This window comes from Halyomorpha halys, unplaced genomic scaffold, assembly GCF_000696795.3.
Source record: "Halyomorpha halys isolate HHAL.00 unplaced genomic scaffold, Hhal_1.1 Scaffold1537.1, whole genome shotgun sequence".
Lineage (NCBI taxonomy): Eukaryota > Metazoa > Arthropoda > Insecta > Hemiptera > Pentatomidae > Halyomorpha > Halyomorpha halys.
The window spans coordinates 21,809-38,109 of record NW_027114184.1 but is presented as its reverse complement, the minus strand read 5'-3'; the positions used below and the strand labels follow the sequence as shown (position 1 = coordinate 38,109).

Genomic DNA, 16,301 nt, shown 5'->3' with positions numbered 1-16,301 from the left:
GGGAGAAAACCGTCGAAAACCGAATTCGATATTTTTCACGATTGCAATGCTTTCCCTTACTATATATTCCATATATTGGTAAGTGAAATTAAAAATTGCTATATTTATGAAGGCAGTATTGGCTATCAAAAATCTTCACTCATCACTCACCATTGGAAGAAGAGAGACGAGGAATGTAGAGAGGATGACCATGGCGGCCAAGGATTGGGCCACTGCCCTGTTTTCGTGGACAATAGTCGAGAGCCTCTCCAAGTACGGTACTGGTCGCTGCAAACAAAACATTTTTATTAATAAAAATATTTCAAGAAACTCGTTCTTACAACAAGGGGTAAGAAATGTCTTCCATTGTTCACGTTTAAGTAAATCTTATAGGATAAACGAAACATTTATATTTTAGGCGTAAAATTCTAATACAAGACCATTTTCCGATTTTTGTTCTTTTTAGTTTTCCTTTAGTGTTTGTTGTTATAGGATATCATAAGGTGAGAACTTCCAAAAGTAATCAAATTGCATGCGATTCAATTGATTTTTGAAGACATTCTTTCACCTCAACAAAATCTAATACAGAAACTTAAAGGAAATAACAAATCGGAAAATGGACTCAGCAGGTTTCGGAATTCCAAGTCTCATTTCTCAGTTCAAGTAACATTGTCTATAGTTTACCTTAAGTCGATAGCTTCATGCTAATGTTTGTGCTTTTAAAATTAACTATAAATTTTTTGTTTGAAAATTCTAAATATATTGTCAGATATTTCCTTTAAATATTTTAAAGTAATGTACAACTAAAATAACAATTTTGAATTCTAATTAAAACTTTGATTTTATTTATTTATGAAAAAATTGGAATAGTTGTAAATCTGTTCTCTTTGTAGAGTTTCCACCTTATTTATTAAATAATATTTTTTTAAAAATTATTAATACTTTGTAAACATAATTTACTCTAATATTAAATAATTTGAGGAAACTCAAATAAACTGCTTAAATAAAAATTTATGTGTATATACCCTATATATTTTTCTCGTATTAAAAAAAAATTATTTTTTGTCTGATCTCAAAATGTAGCATTAAAACCTTCACACATGATGTCAGATATATCTGTTATATATTTATATATTTATTCACATTATTCCAAATTAGGATAAAATTGTGTTTGTTTTATAAACCTACAGGAATATTTTGATTTTGAATCACAATTAAAAAAAAATTTTTAGATACGTTAAACTGTTTAGAATAATAAAAATATGTATCTACTTACGTGAATGTTATAGCCAGATTAGTTACCTATGCCTGGGAAATACTTTTCATTTTATGTATAAAAACCATTTAAAATTGTGTAGTGGTAGGTGTTAGTGTAGTGGTGAATTATGTGTGTTTTTGTAAATAATTCTCAATAGGTTGAGCTACCTTACACTTCTCTGATAGGACGACCAGGTTGGCAGCGGCAGCCATCACTAAAGTCACACCGAAACCGATGTACAGAGTCAAAGAGCTGAAACCAATTAATGATTCTTTGAAGTTTCTAAAAAATGAAAAAGGAATATATCATCAAGGAATAAATATTTTGAGTAATTTTACTGGCAGAGGTTTAGCTTAAAATAAAAATATACATAAAAAAATTAAAATAACAGATTGAATCAAGTTACATCTTTATATTAATTAGTCAAAATCGACATTTTTTATATGAAATTCATAGCGAAAATATACAAAATATAATAACCATAATTTGCAATAAAAATCGGTGGAAAGCTAAAAACTTGAAAATAAATTGAATCAATTGAGCTGGATCATTTGTTATCAGTGGCCTGTGTCAAGATTGATATAAATAATTGGGCTTGGGTTTGCTAGGCATCCCTAGATTAAATTACATCTCCTACCTGATTGATCAACTAATCATCTTGATTGAAATGCTCCCCCAGACAAATTTAATCATATCCTCAAAACTTCCTTTAGTTATTAGATCTGATCTGAGTCGGAAATAAAATGTGTTTTTGAAAATAAAAAATAACTTAGAACTATAACAGGTTCCGTTTATTACTCTTCTCTATAAATAAGTTAAAAGTTAATTTAAAATGCAATTTTTAGAACTGCCTTGTGAATGAATAGTTTTACAGAGAATAGGTTCATTCTAAATGTAATTTTAATATTGCGCAAGCATTATACTTTTTTCCTACAATATACTTTTCCTTTTCATGCACTATACTTTTCCAAAACATCTACTCCACCTTCGCCCGCCAGGTTGTTGGTATTCAAAACTTGTTTTGAAATATGCCTTATACCCGAGGTGAAAATAAGTCGTTTGAGCGCGATGGATATAGTATCAAGTATTGATTTTACTTTGAGATTGTTTGGAATGTTGAGATTTTATTAGGTTCGTAGGTTATTGGAGAATATATTCACAAATGAGACTTACAAATCTGGCACTAAAGTGTTTATCACTGACGTGCTACAATTTGTATTACTACTTTATGGGTATATACTTTTTAGAACGTTTGTAGCCGAGGGAGATGAGGCGTCAATTTAGTAGCTTAGTAACTCAGCGGTTTTGGTTCGAATCCAGCCAGGGAGGGGGGGTTTTATTTAGTGGTGACCCCACGATATCAAACCGTGACCCCTATGGCTAGAGGAGGTTGGTCACTTGGATACTCTAGATACCTCTCCGAATGTCAAAAATGATTAGGAAGGGATAAAAACAGAAAAAAAATATTTTTACAGTACAATATTATATTACAGTATATACTTTGTGTTATGTTGATGTCCATAACATGACTGAACATTTTATTTTTGAAAAACTATTTCAAGTAAATTTTTTTTAGCTTTTCTGTCTTGTTGAAAACTCTGTTGGTAATTGTTCATAATTTTATTCCGTCTTTAAATCAATACGATTTAACCAGTGTTTGCGGATGTCTGGAAAATGAGTAAATAAGTTATTATATATTATTAAAATCAAGATTATCAAATTTCAGGTTTTCCTTTTTTACCTGAAATTACTTCGGTTGATTTTTATAACACTCTTCATAATATAGCTAACACGGATTTTCTTGCTATAAGTTGATCTATTTCCTTATTTATTAATTCATTATCCCAACCAAGTTATACATTCTGAAAAGGGCTTAAGCCTAACATAAGTGGTAAAATATCCGTGCTGGGGTATACTGATGATTTTGTACTGTTAGTTGAAGATAAGGAAACTATTAAGCTAAGTACTACGTTGATACTTTTAGTAAGGGAGTAGGTTTCAAAATAAATACGGATATAAATAAATTTATCATTAGCACTAGAAACGGGAACAATTTCTGTGAATAATTATATAGGGTCTACGGTTATAAGAAAAAAAATATATTTATTGAAATTTACAACTGTATATTATGTGTAGAGAAATACCTATTGGTAGCAATCTAATGACGTTTTTACACAAGCAGGTCTCGTGGCCATCTTCTTTTTTGGCTCATCGGAGGATTGTCAGGAATGAAAGAGGATGCAAGGTTAGAATCTAGTGGATTGGGGTAGTTAGAGAGTTTATAATGGACGGAATGATATCTGGTTCGGACTAGATCGGTCACATAGGGAACATTAAGGTCTTTATGAATGATGTTGTTTATAAAGACCTTGAATTGAAATAAATTCTTAAGTTAGGAAGGATTAAAAATCTTGAATTTTTACTAAAATGTACCCTAGAAGAGGGAAAACTATTTTATTTATTCATTTCACTATAATTAAGTTAAAGTAAAAATTTGAAACATGATTATGACTGTCTTGAAGCTCCTGTATTCTATTAGGTTTTTCATAACGATCTACACCTTGAAATGTATAAGGGACGAATATCCTGAAAAAGATTAATGTAATTCTGAAACATATCTTTGAAGGTTGTGGAATCATCTAAAATTAAAACATAATAAGGACACTCACTGGGGAAATATGAGAAGGACCACAGCTGCGATGGAAGCTATGATGGATAGAGAGCACAAGAAGTAAATGTGTAGCATTTTGTCCCGCTCTTTGGAGTACTGTAACAAAATATATAATTTAGATATTATATTAGAATGTATTATCAGGTTATTAAATTTATTGAACATGATATAAAATCGGGTAGTGATAATTAAAAAAATAATAAAACATAAAAATAAAATTTGTAAAGCTTGCCATATTGCAAAGCTCTTCGAGGAACTCTATAATGAGGCTAATAAAGAGCTTTGTAAATTTGTTCAATAAGTCGTACTCATTTAACGCCCAATTTACTGTTTTTCATATTAATCTCTTTTAATACGAGCTTTTTAACCTTTTATATAAAGATCTGTTTAATTATTCATCTGAAAGTATATTTTTGTTCTTTTTTGAGATTTAAGTCTCCTAAATTACTACTTAAAAATGCAATTATGATTAGCGTGTATAATGAAAAACACCTGAATTTAAAATCTCTGGTATTTAAATACTAGAGAACTTTACTATGTATTAACCCTCCATCGCCTATTGTCATATACACCTGATACAACTTGTGAATGTCTTTACCTACTTCAGCGCACCTATACAGCTTCCTTTAAACTATTGTTAAGTCGTAAAATAAATAAAAATTGGCCTACTAATCCTACTAGGTATAATCATTTTATTGAAGACATTCTGAGGTTGCAGTTTGCTTGTTTTTTTTGTTTAGTGGCGTAAAACATCACTAGTTATCAACTCCATTAATTTCTCCATTTATTTTTACTTATATTAATTATTTAAAAAAAAATTTTTTCACAGTAAATCTTTTGATTTTAAAAAACTAAAATACTAATTTTATTGTTTTATCATCGTTTTTTATAGTATTCTGGTTTAATCCAAAGCTGTTGAGGTGTGGCGTGAAATAAGGGCATTCCTGGAAGATATGGCTCATTTCAAATTATTGACAGTTAGGAGGCGTTTGTTTTTGAGATAAGATAGGAGTGAGTGAGCCTCGTGTGACCTATCCTCAGCCTAGTTAGAGCGACTCATGTGGTTGGATGTAATCCAGGGCTTGACGAACTTTTTTAATAATTTTTATTTTACTCCTTCGGCTTTCGATCCTCAAACATTGGCATCTATGTTTGATTTCCTTTTTGAGGGGTTTGCTCATTTCTGATGGAGTTAAAATTGGTTTACTCTGTTCCGGGAGCACGAGCTCTTCTTCTGCAGCTTGATGGGCCAGTCCATTCACTACGATTCCTACGTGACTTGGAACCCATATAAATGTAAGTGACATACCCAGATTTTGTAAAGTGTATACAGGAAATTTTCGGGTGTTCCTGATACGAACAGTATAAAGCGATAATTAGCGAGTAATTATTGTTATATTGTGGGACAAAGACAAGTATAAATGAAGTGCTGCAGCTATTGCATTGGGTTTGGCAGTGAATATGCGGCATATATTGTGAAGTTACTTTTTAATGAAATAATTTTAGTTTAAAGTGTTTAAAAAAAAAATAGTTTATTTAATAAAATAATTTTAGCATAATGAAGTTTCATTGACTTGTAAGATTTATGATTCGTTTTACTCAAATTATGGAACGAAAAAGGTAATAATTAAAGTATAAGTACAAACAAATTTTATTTGAAATGAATATGCATAGTCACTAAATAAATATATTTATTATTAATAAAAAAATATTGTAAATTTTTACGTTGTAGTCGATGCAGTGTCTAATAATCAGCTCCAGGTCATACTCATGCCATATTCGATAAACAAGTATTTATTATTATTATTATATCAAAACAACCCGGTGGTTCGCACGCATCACTTACACGCATCTTTTACTTCTACTTTCATTGAAATGATTATTTTTAAAGGAAAAGCTGACCACTATAATAAAAATCATGTAACCAAGAAAATATTTATTTATAAATTCAGTTTTTTTAGCGTCCATTTGTTGCTCTCTATTACCTTCTACTATTGCATTTGTTACATATTATTTTTTTTCTGAAAAACCCTTCTTCACTACTCTTATTTCCGAAAATTTGTTTATGGCCTAGTAAAATATTTATCAAATGATTTCAAAATAATGTTTATTTACTTTTTGTTACACTAACAAGGGTCTACAAAATCGATTATAGGAGCCTTTAAGTCGATTTTAGCGAAAATGTTGCCTTAGATTCCCAAGCATAAACTATTTTAAACAGGTAATTCCAGTTTCTTTCAAGTTTTTGTTTTTGAGAAAGTTTGCTCAAATAGGTGTTTTGCAAAGAAATTTGCGAGATCTGGATATTTTGTAAACATTTTATTGATGTTTTGAAGAAATTTATTTTATTTTATTACTGCAGCCCATTGGTTAACATTTTATCTACAAAACAATTTTTCACAAATTAGTTTACACTTCATTACAAAAAATAAATTATATCATAACAAGAAAATTGTTATAGCATACAAACAGTGTTTGAAAATATTTTTATTTACTTGTGTGCCTATATTGACTGAACGTCAAAGGATGTGTAACGTATAGTAATGTATTTATATATGTATACAAATAATATACACAAAACGCATATATTGAAAGCGCATAACATCCATTAATGCAATCACTGAAGGAACCTAAAATAAAACCTGGAACTTTTTTTTGTCATAGTACAATATATATTTGGGATCCAAACTAATTCCTTTAATAACATACCATCCACATTGTTTGCATGTTAAAATGTTATCCAATTTCTTACTTATACGTAAACAAATTAGTTATGTTTGAAAATTACCTTAATTTGCTCGAAATGTTAATCAAACGTTTATGACATGTTTCACATATTTATAATTTTAACCTAGAGACAAAAGACCTAAAGAAAAATTTAAGAAAGAGTCCTATACGAGTTTTGATTACATGTCATCTTAAATAACATAAATTTACTTATCTACAAAACTTAAGGAAAATAAAATTCTTAACATTAAATAACGTGTTAAAATTGAAAAAGTTAAAACCTCAATACAAATACAGAGGTAAAAATAGTAATCCTAAAAATATTATGTTCTGAAACAATTATTACCAAAAATATTATATAAAAACAAAATAAAAAAAAAACGGTAATCATCGAAATCATTTTTTAATTATATTTTATTATAACGTTGCTTGATAATATTACCTCATTGATAGATAAAAAAACAAAAAATCAACATACTAAGACAGTATATTAATAAATAAATAAATAAGAAGCCAAAGTTTTATTTAAAAAGCTATAGTTTCATTATGTTGAATTAAAATAAGACAATTGATGAGTCAAACCACCCAACTAACGCTCTATAATTTGGAACATCAATAATGGAATAATATAAACTTCCCATATCATATAAAATATAATATTTTTATTAATTATTTTCCATTACTTGGTAAATCCAATTGAAATAGTAATATGATCGACAAGAATTCAGAACGTCAAACTTTAAATATTGCGTATAATAATTTACTGCATAGTCAAGCACTAAAAAATAAAATTTTCTTTTATATTGAAAATTTCACTCTCTTATTACAGTTTAATTTTGGCAGTAGTATTGCTTACTGATATCATTGTTGTGTATTTTCCAGATGGTTTTATCTAAATGAACAACTTTATTTATCTAAGATTAACCAGCATTCATAAATAATAGGAGTTTGGTCAGTGATACGGTAAGTGTTTATGTGTTAACTGTAACTAATCTCTTTATATCATTTTTTATAAGGATAATTAGTAAGAAATAATAATTAGATGAATAATTTTTAAGAAATCATACTTAATCCAGTTTTAAGAAATCTTTAAACAAAAACTACGTTTCATATAATGAAATCCAAACCAATAAGAGGTTTTTGTGCCTTATTTTTACTCGCTAATCCATTTGAACAAATAGCTTTGGAAGTCTAAAGTAAGCAAAAACTACCCGGTAGAGAAAAAAGAAAAAAAAGATTAGACAACTATGGGAAGAGACAGGGAGGTGGAATGGTCGGCACTAATTGAGTAGCGGCTAATCTGATTTGGATTCAGTTCTTCTCTACCTGCTCCAAGGGGAAGGGCGTCAGCTGCTTCGTCAGCCAATTGGCCCAATTGGAGTTCTTCATTAAAGTGTAGGGACCTCCCTCAAGGACCGGGAAATTGTGCCTATTGGACCAGGAATGGGACACGGGGGCTAAGTATATTACAGCCTCAGTCTTCTAAAAATTAATTAAAATAATAAAATATATACTAAGATTTATACTGCTATGTACTAGTAACAGATTAATCGGGATGCCAGGATAATCGCTGAAGGCAATTATCCAAAAATAAGTTAATTAATTAATTATAAATTGAGTCCTAAAAAAGTATTATTATAATTGGATTCTTTTCCAAAGGCTGTTTGTGTGTTTACCATTTTACCAATTAAATAACTTTATATTTATAAAATGTTGTTACCAATTATTATATAGTATAATAAAGAGTGGTATATTGGGTTATATAATAGTATATAAACTACATAAAGAGATACTACATACTATTTATTTACAACTTTTTACTATGATTAAAATGATTCAGATAAAGGTTGCCATAAAATATAGATTATTACATTATTACTTATTGGTTAATTTATACTTATAGCTGCTGATGCCGTGGGAAGTAGTGCCGTAGGTGTCGTTCATAAAGAATGTCCAGGTCTTGTGGACCTTCTCACGACTTCGTCTGGTCAAAGTGCATCTTCTAAGCCTGCCTCTTGACTGTCTCCGTCTAACCCTGTCTCTTGACTGTCTCCGCCTGTCTCTCCAATGCCTTATTTTTCCTGGCCTCGTTACCCTACTCTTTTTCTTCTACTTTCCTATTAGGGCGTTACCTTATTTTTGAATCTCCTTCCTCATTGGCCATCGGTGACCGAAGGCTCTCGAGGTAGGCGTCCCCCTCCTCATGGGTTAAAAAGTTTGACATGTCCAGGAAGGGCCTGCACCTGGTTAATTTGAGTCCGATTCCTCGTCAAACCTGTCATTTTTGTTAGAACACTTAAAGGTTAGCCAATCTAATTTACTCAGGGGACTCTGGTAATGTGACAAACTTAACACAGATGTTTTCATATCCGGGGACGCAGTAAGAGAATCCTACCCTAACCAGGTATCGGGGACATATAGCAAAAAAACCTTAATAAACGACATATTGTTGTAATCATCATGGCTAAGGCCTCGATACATAGCAATACTAAGAATGAGCTTCAACCTGATAATAGCTTTTTGAGATTACCAATTTTTTTTTTTTAGAGTTAAGAAAAGTAACTAATACCTAAATCAGCTCTCGAGATCGTATAGTGCTAAAGTGCGTTGGAAGATAAATTCAATTATCATAACGAGGATAGCTCACCCCAAATTTGATTACTTTAATGAAAACTATATATAATTACCAAGTCGAAATTGATAAGCCTGCCTAAGTATTGCTAGAGGAATAAAAAATGGCGGCTGTTTCAAAACGTTACAAAAAAATAATTTTTCATTCCGAGCTCCAAATCTTTAAAGCAACCTTCAACATTGGAAAACCTAATAGGACATAATTTAAGGTGGAGTACATTTGCTAAAATATGAGCCCTAATAGAACTGCTTATATTCAATTGGTCCCGAGATACAGCTTTTTAAATAGCAACATTTCATAACAAAATAAAAGAAAATCAAAAGTTTTTAAATTATATTTTGGAAAACTTTTTTTTTTTTTATTTATTTATTTATTGCAATTTACAACTGTACAAAATAATACAATAAGTAAATATGTAGTATGTCTTGGAAAATTATATCTCAGAAATCATTAGACGTACAGATGTCTATTAGCCCTCATATGATGTTCGTTAATTATACTATAATGTAGTCTACGATGTTTATCTTTGTAGAAGTAGTAATTGTCATGATATTTGACAAAATAAATTCACAAAATGTTGATTTCTAGTTTTTCGGATAAAGTTTTTAATTTATGAAAGGATATAGCGCAGAAACCATAAGACGTCGAGAGGTCTTTAAGAACGAAAATCAAAACTGGTTTAAATGTAGTTTATGACACTTTTCCGTGTAGGCGTAGTAATTATGTAATGATAATCGCGTATGAATATGAATTTTGCATATGATTGTGTCTGAACAACTAGAATTCAATTTATTTTAGCAAATATCATTAAAAATACTACTTCTACAAAGAGAAATGTACGTCTTCATATTATACTAAACCGGCTTTAATTTGAATGCTGGTAGACCTCTGTACGTCTAATCGTTTCTGAGAAATATTCTAGTATATTTTGTCTAGTAATTATAGATAGTTTTCATTAATGTAATAAAAAAAAAAATTGGATGAAAAATAGACTTTTTTCTCCCCTTGGGCACTTGGACTAAGTGGATTCGTAGATTTATAAATGATGTTCAACTCTCGATTCATATCGCTCTCCCTACCTTTGTTTTCTAGAGATTGGGAATTCCGAAATGAAATTCGAAAATCTTAGTTGTGATGAAAGAATTTTATTTTATAATTCGTCCTGAAGGCATGAATCACAAGAAGTTTATTATTTTAAGTTTTCACGATTTGAAGGTAAACAGTGTGGAATATCGAACAAATATAAAAGACAAAACCGGCAGTTGTCTGTAAGTTTTCGTCATTTTAATTGTAAATCAGTCTTCCGAAGAATTCATCATGATGACTCTGTTTGTAGTCATATTGGAATAATTACAAAATAAAATCACTTCAAAATTGAATTCTTCAAAATACTCATTTTCATTGGAAATTCAAGATTTAGGAATACTGGAGAAGAACTGGAAGAGTTTATAAAGTTGTTTTCACTACCCGTCTCCCAAAAAAAAAATTTCATTAGCCGTGTCAGACGGGTCTAGAACATCCTCTTGAAGGTTTTTGCCCAAGAGCATGAGGAAAAAAGTTAATAAAAAACGTTCTTAACGTTTCAGAACGTTACCACAAAATTAATTTTTGTTTTGGAGATTTAAATACCTAGAACACTGAAAAACTTAATAGAACATCATGGAGTAATTTTTTTAAAATATGAGTTCTGTCATAAAGTTTTTTAATTTGCAAATTCCTTTTCCATGATATAATGAGACGAGTTGAATTTTCTTTTTATATATATTTTTTATGTATGAAGAAATATTAGTAGCTAATTTCATATGTCATAATTATTTATTTATTGAATATTACGTATAAAAACAGATTTGTTGGTTTTGGTGATCGCTGGACTGATTATTAATTTCGTTTATTTGCGTATATATATTTTTTTTTTTTTAATAATAACTTTTTTCTTTCAGCTTTTCAGTAATAAACTACTTTTTTGTTATGAATAAAAAAAAAATATTAAACAAATGACAAATTTCTTTTTGTATAACACGTTAGGAAAAAGGATTGAAAATATTTTATCCCTTAGGTAAGAATGGAGTAACGAATAGTCAAGGATTAAACAAATAAAAAATAATTTCGTTATTGAATACGTCTTTGTCGTCGTCCTGAAATATTTGTACTGAATGAGCCATTTACATAAACAAATTTCAGGTAGGTCTTGTCTAAATAAAAAGATGTTGAGGCAGGTTTTTATTAATTTTTAAAATTACAAACTGTATTTAACAGGTAGCAGCCGCGCCAGGGGTCTTGTAAACGGGTGTCAAGAATCCTCATGTGAATTGTCTTTAACATTACTCCTAAAGTTCCTAGTTTAATTACGAAGTTTGTTGTTTAGAAGTTTAAGGTGATTAAGCTTTGCCATCCTAGCCAGTTATTAATTATTCCTCATCATTATTATAAAACAAGGTGAAGATAGCAACAACGGCAGTGAAGATATAATAATTTCAAAGACATCTTAATTAAGAGGAATAAGTACCAATTAGCAGTTTATTTATTATAAAATATCTATCAATAGTCTTGGAGAAAAATGTAAACAAAATAAGGGAGAACCTAGTGTCATGCCATCACAAATATTATGTATTTAAATAACTTTCATGGTGACATCCTTACAGCATTTACGTAAGGTATGTCTGTGGGATCCAAAAAAAAAAAAAAAAAAATTATCTTAACCATTTTATAATGAAAGAATTATTTTTTGGGGGTTCCTGCTTTTTTTTTAGTGTCCATAAATAATAATTTTAATGATTCAACTTTTTCCTAGTGTTGGCAGCCATATTATAACAATTCATGCAATTTATTGCGTTGTTAGTTTGCATAGAAAAACTGGTGGAACTTAGGTTAATGAAACCAAAATTGTTTTATCTTGTATTTTATCGCTCTAGAGGTCTCCTACCATTTCATTAAAAAAAGGAATTTACGAAAGTCGAAAACTTGATTACACACCATTCTTTTGTGCAAATTAGGGATCAAATCTAGGAAAATCCTTGTAGGAACATACTCTTTTTGATATGCGATGTTAACTGTAGAAGTTTTTCTAGAACTGAGATTTTTTTAGATTAGCTGAGAAAGACATTCAAAAGTAAAATACTTTTTTTTTTTGTTGGTGGCTTTTTTTATAGTTCGTGCAGGTTCATAATCTATATTATATTTAGTTGATTCTTCCCTAAATTATAATAAAGAAATATGTTAATTTGTAGTCTGAGAGGATTGTCTCCGGTGGGAAATTAAATGAACGAGACTGTCTCCTGCTGTCTTTTTATCACAAATATTATGAAATTTTCACGCGAGCAGAATTAAGTCTTTGCAAATGTATATGCAAAAAACGAAAAAAACAAACAAATTTTTTTGTTGCCCATTTATGATAAACTGATTTTTCGTTTTTGGATTCCTGTATTATTTCAGAATTCTAAATAATAATTTTTAGTTTATACCTTTCTCCTGGTCCAATAGTAGCCATTTTCGTTCTACAATACAATCAATTTTTTTACGTAAATAGTGGTTTACATTAACTTAAATAACTCAAAACTGGCCTAATCTAGGTTAATGAATCCAAAAGGAACTTATTCATGTTTGGATTTATCATACTTAAATCATATGTTTTAGCAAAAATATAATATGAAGTTGAATAAGAAACTTTTGTTTTCAAACCTGTGTTATTAACAAATACATAATTGTTAGAAAACAAACTGGGACTAGTTATTTATTCTGGTAGCTACTTGGAAATTCCCAAAATACTGAGTAGATTCCTTCCTCATAAATTGTTCCTTCTGAAAACGCTTGAGGAATTCCAGCAACCTTTTTGTCTTAGTTAGAGACTGATTCTAGCTACTAAATGGCAGAGCTCATGAAATTATTAAAGTAACTAGCACACATGAATTAATGAATGGATGAATGACAATAAATTAATTTATTTAAATGAATTAATTTAGTTGATTTTGGCATAATTTAAATATTCTTATAGTTTGCTTAATGGTAATATACTATATATAATAATAATTACTAATTAATAATATATAATTATAATTTACTAATTATTATTATTATTATTATTATTATTTACCATTACTTATATTATATTATTATTATTTACTATTACCTATATTATTTACTAATAACTAATTAGTAATGTATATTAATTAATGATGATAATAGGTACTGTTACTATGTGGGAGTAGGTAGCTCATTGGTAAAGCACTGTGCTACTAACTCAAATGACCCGGGTTTGAATCCGGCTGTAGCAGATAATTATTTTCTGTTTTACTGTAGCCGTGAGTCTGATCAAATCACCACCTTGCTCAACCGTTGATCTAGTCCCCTCCATGAGTTGTAGCGGTATAGATTTAATTTTTAACCCATCATGGACTGTAGTGGTGCAGATTTATTTATTACTTTTTTTTTAGTAATATGCTAATCCCAATTAATTAATGTAGTATTTATAATTAAATATCAAGTTAGTTAATATGAACCTAAATTTAATTTGTGTACATTTATGGAATAATATTTTATAAGTAATGCTATTTGGCTGCTTCAGTATTCCTCCATTGTGCATTCGTTTCCATTGCCGTCCTTATCATTTCCACTCTCTTCACCCTAACATATCCCGCCTCCGTTATGAACAGACTCCGAACGTATATTTTTGTCAAACGCTTTTTAGAGATAGATAAATATTTTCTATGAAAACACTCAGTGATGCGGTCAAACGTTATTTCATACCTCACGAATAAAGTCCAGGTTATTTTGTTGGATTCGTTTATTGCTGTTTCTCCGTCACGAAAAAGTAGCTAAGTATATTTTAATACTAAAGTGAATAGTACTTTGATATGAAGTAAAAAAAAAAAAAAATCATGATTTAAAATTTAGATATAAAAGAAAAAGTTGCTACTCGAATAAATCGGCAAAAAGATACATTAAATTACAGACCTTTAGGGAATGACTAATTTTTTAAAATTACAATCCTTATTTATAAAAATTAATGATTTAACTTATTATTTTGAGACTTATCGACGATCATGGATTAAAAAAGCGAAACAATATTTGTAGTTATTCTTTAGTATGATGTTTATTATTTTAAATGAGATTCGAAGTTACCATGAAGTGTCAGGGAATATAATAAGATTTCTTGAAATAGAAAAAAAAAAGTTTTGTAGAAAAATGGTCCGGGTTGTAGTAAAAAAAAGTACGAAAATAAAAGAAAAACTATTTATTAGTAACCTGCATTTTGTCCCTCTTTGCAGGGCTCACTACTAATTAGTCTTTTCTGCAATTTTTGCACATTTTCTCCCTGCGACTCTGAGCATTTTCCTACACTTATCACTCACTGTCAACTAATGATCTTCCAATAAAATTTTATTACGTTTTAGTATTTCTTAACTACTTTTTTTTTTATAAATAATTTTGAAATTAAGATAGTAAATGAAATAAAAACTAATTAAATATGATTTTAATTTAGCAATTAGGAAGAAATATTTTGCGCAAGTGTGTTAGGTTATCTTAAATTGAGAAATGAGAAGTTTTGTATTTCATATTTGTCTAATGTTGAACGAGTGGTATTTGAAAATTATATATTACCTGAAAATTATGAAATTTATATATATGTGTATGTATTAATATAAAAATTAAATATATTACCAGCAGACCAGGAAAATACAAATAAATACTACATTTATTATATGTGTGGTTTGTTTGTTTGTTTGGTTGTTTAGTGGCGCCAAACTTCATTGGTCATCAACTCCATTTATATTTTATTTAATTTTGCTAATATTCGTTATATTTTATTTATTTTTTAATTTGATTATTTTATTTATTTATTTTTTTTTTCAAGTTATATTTTTGTCAGTAAATTTTGTGATTTCAAAAACTGAAACACCAATTCTATTGCCTTATCATCGTCTCCAATGGTTTTTCAGATATCTTGGCTTAGCCACAAGCTATTGAGGTGTGGAGTAAAATATGGGCATCGTTGGAAAACATGGGTTATTGTTAAATTGTTATTGCAATACTGGTAGTTCAGAGGCGTTTCTTTTGAAATAAGATAGGAGTGGGTGAGCCTCGTGTGACATATTCTAAAGCCTAGTCAGTACAACTTCCTCATTAAATTATATGTGTGGTGAACTAATTACTAATAAATACATCCAGGTGTGATAGAATTGTAATTACTGAAAAATCATTTTTTTTGTCATTTGATAATTTTGTATCTATTGATTTCATTGATATGATTATATCTATGAATTTTATGGGTGATTTTATATGTGTGAAAATTATATGTATTATAATCTGAAATATAATTGAATCAGTGCATATTATTGACTTCACAATTTGAAGTTCATTGGTGTTTTTAGAGGCACTTCTTTTTGCAGAAGTTCTACTCCAAAGTTCAATTTCGGGACTTCAATCCCAAACACATTTGATTCCTCATTACGGAAGATAAGGAGGCTTTGAATTCATCCAGGATTCAAAAAATATGTATGTCCTCAGAATACAAAATTTTCTCTTTTATTTTACAGTTGAAACATCAAGGAACAAATATGTTTCAATGCATGACTGTAGGCAAATGTGTGTTCTGGTATAATCTAGTGAATCGTTAATCCAATTTTGATGAAATTTTCATCAAGTTGAGGTGGTATCATAATGATTTTGTCAGTTTCTGTTTATTACTTTTCCTTATGCATGCGTAAATGTATTTGCGTCGACAAACAAATATTTGAAAAACGGTGGACGGGTGGATTTTATCTGATTGTCATTTACCGGACCACCTTTACGGCTATAGAGCCAAAAAATAGGATCGGTGTCCGAAAACATCACAAAAACTCTATCAATAAAAATGGTGACGAACAATGAGTTAAGACAGTTAATATATTGTAACAAACTAAAAGGATTAGAATTAACTACGACTACTCACAGATTCTGACTAAATTCATAGTTCCGAATAAAAAACGTATGGGAAAGAGGATAGTTTTTTTTTTTTTTTTTTATCACAAATATTATGTATTTAAATAACTTTCATG

General features: G+C 29.4%; 1 protein-coding gene across 2 annotated transcripts in view; it reads right to left on the bottom strand.

Moving 5' to 3' along the window:
- The window catches only part of LOC106689967 (adenylate cyclase type 6), a 60,694-nt gene that overhangs the window by 36,444 nt on the left and 7,949 nt on the right, over positions 1-16,301 (bottom strand). Inside the window, exons 1-4 of one of the 2 annotated variants that reach the window (XM_014435198.2) lie at positions 12,729-12,872; positions 3,907-4,004; positions 1,405-1,489; positions 151-267 (exon numbers count right to left, since the gene is read on the bottom strand). In XM_014435198.2, the coding sequence (XP_014290684.1) occupies positions 151-267; positions 1,405-1,489; positions 3,907-3,983 (279 nt within the window). In that variant the 5' untranslated portion in view covers positions 3,984-4,004; positions 12,729-12,872. Of the gene's footprint in view, positions 1-150; positions 268-1,404; positions 1,490-3,906; positions 4,005-12,728; positions 12,873-16,301 lie in introns of those variants that run through there. The other variant, XM_067051441.1, reaches the window with a different exon arrangement.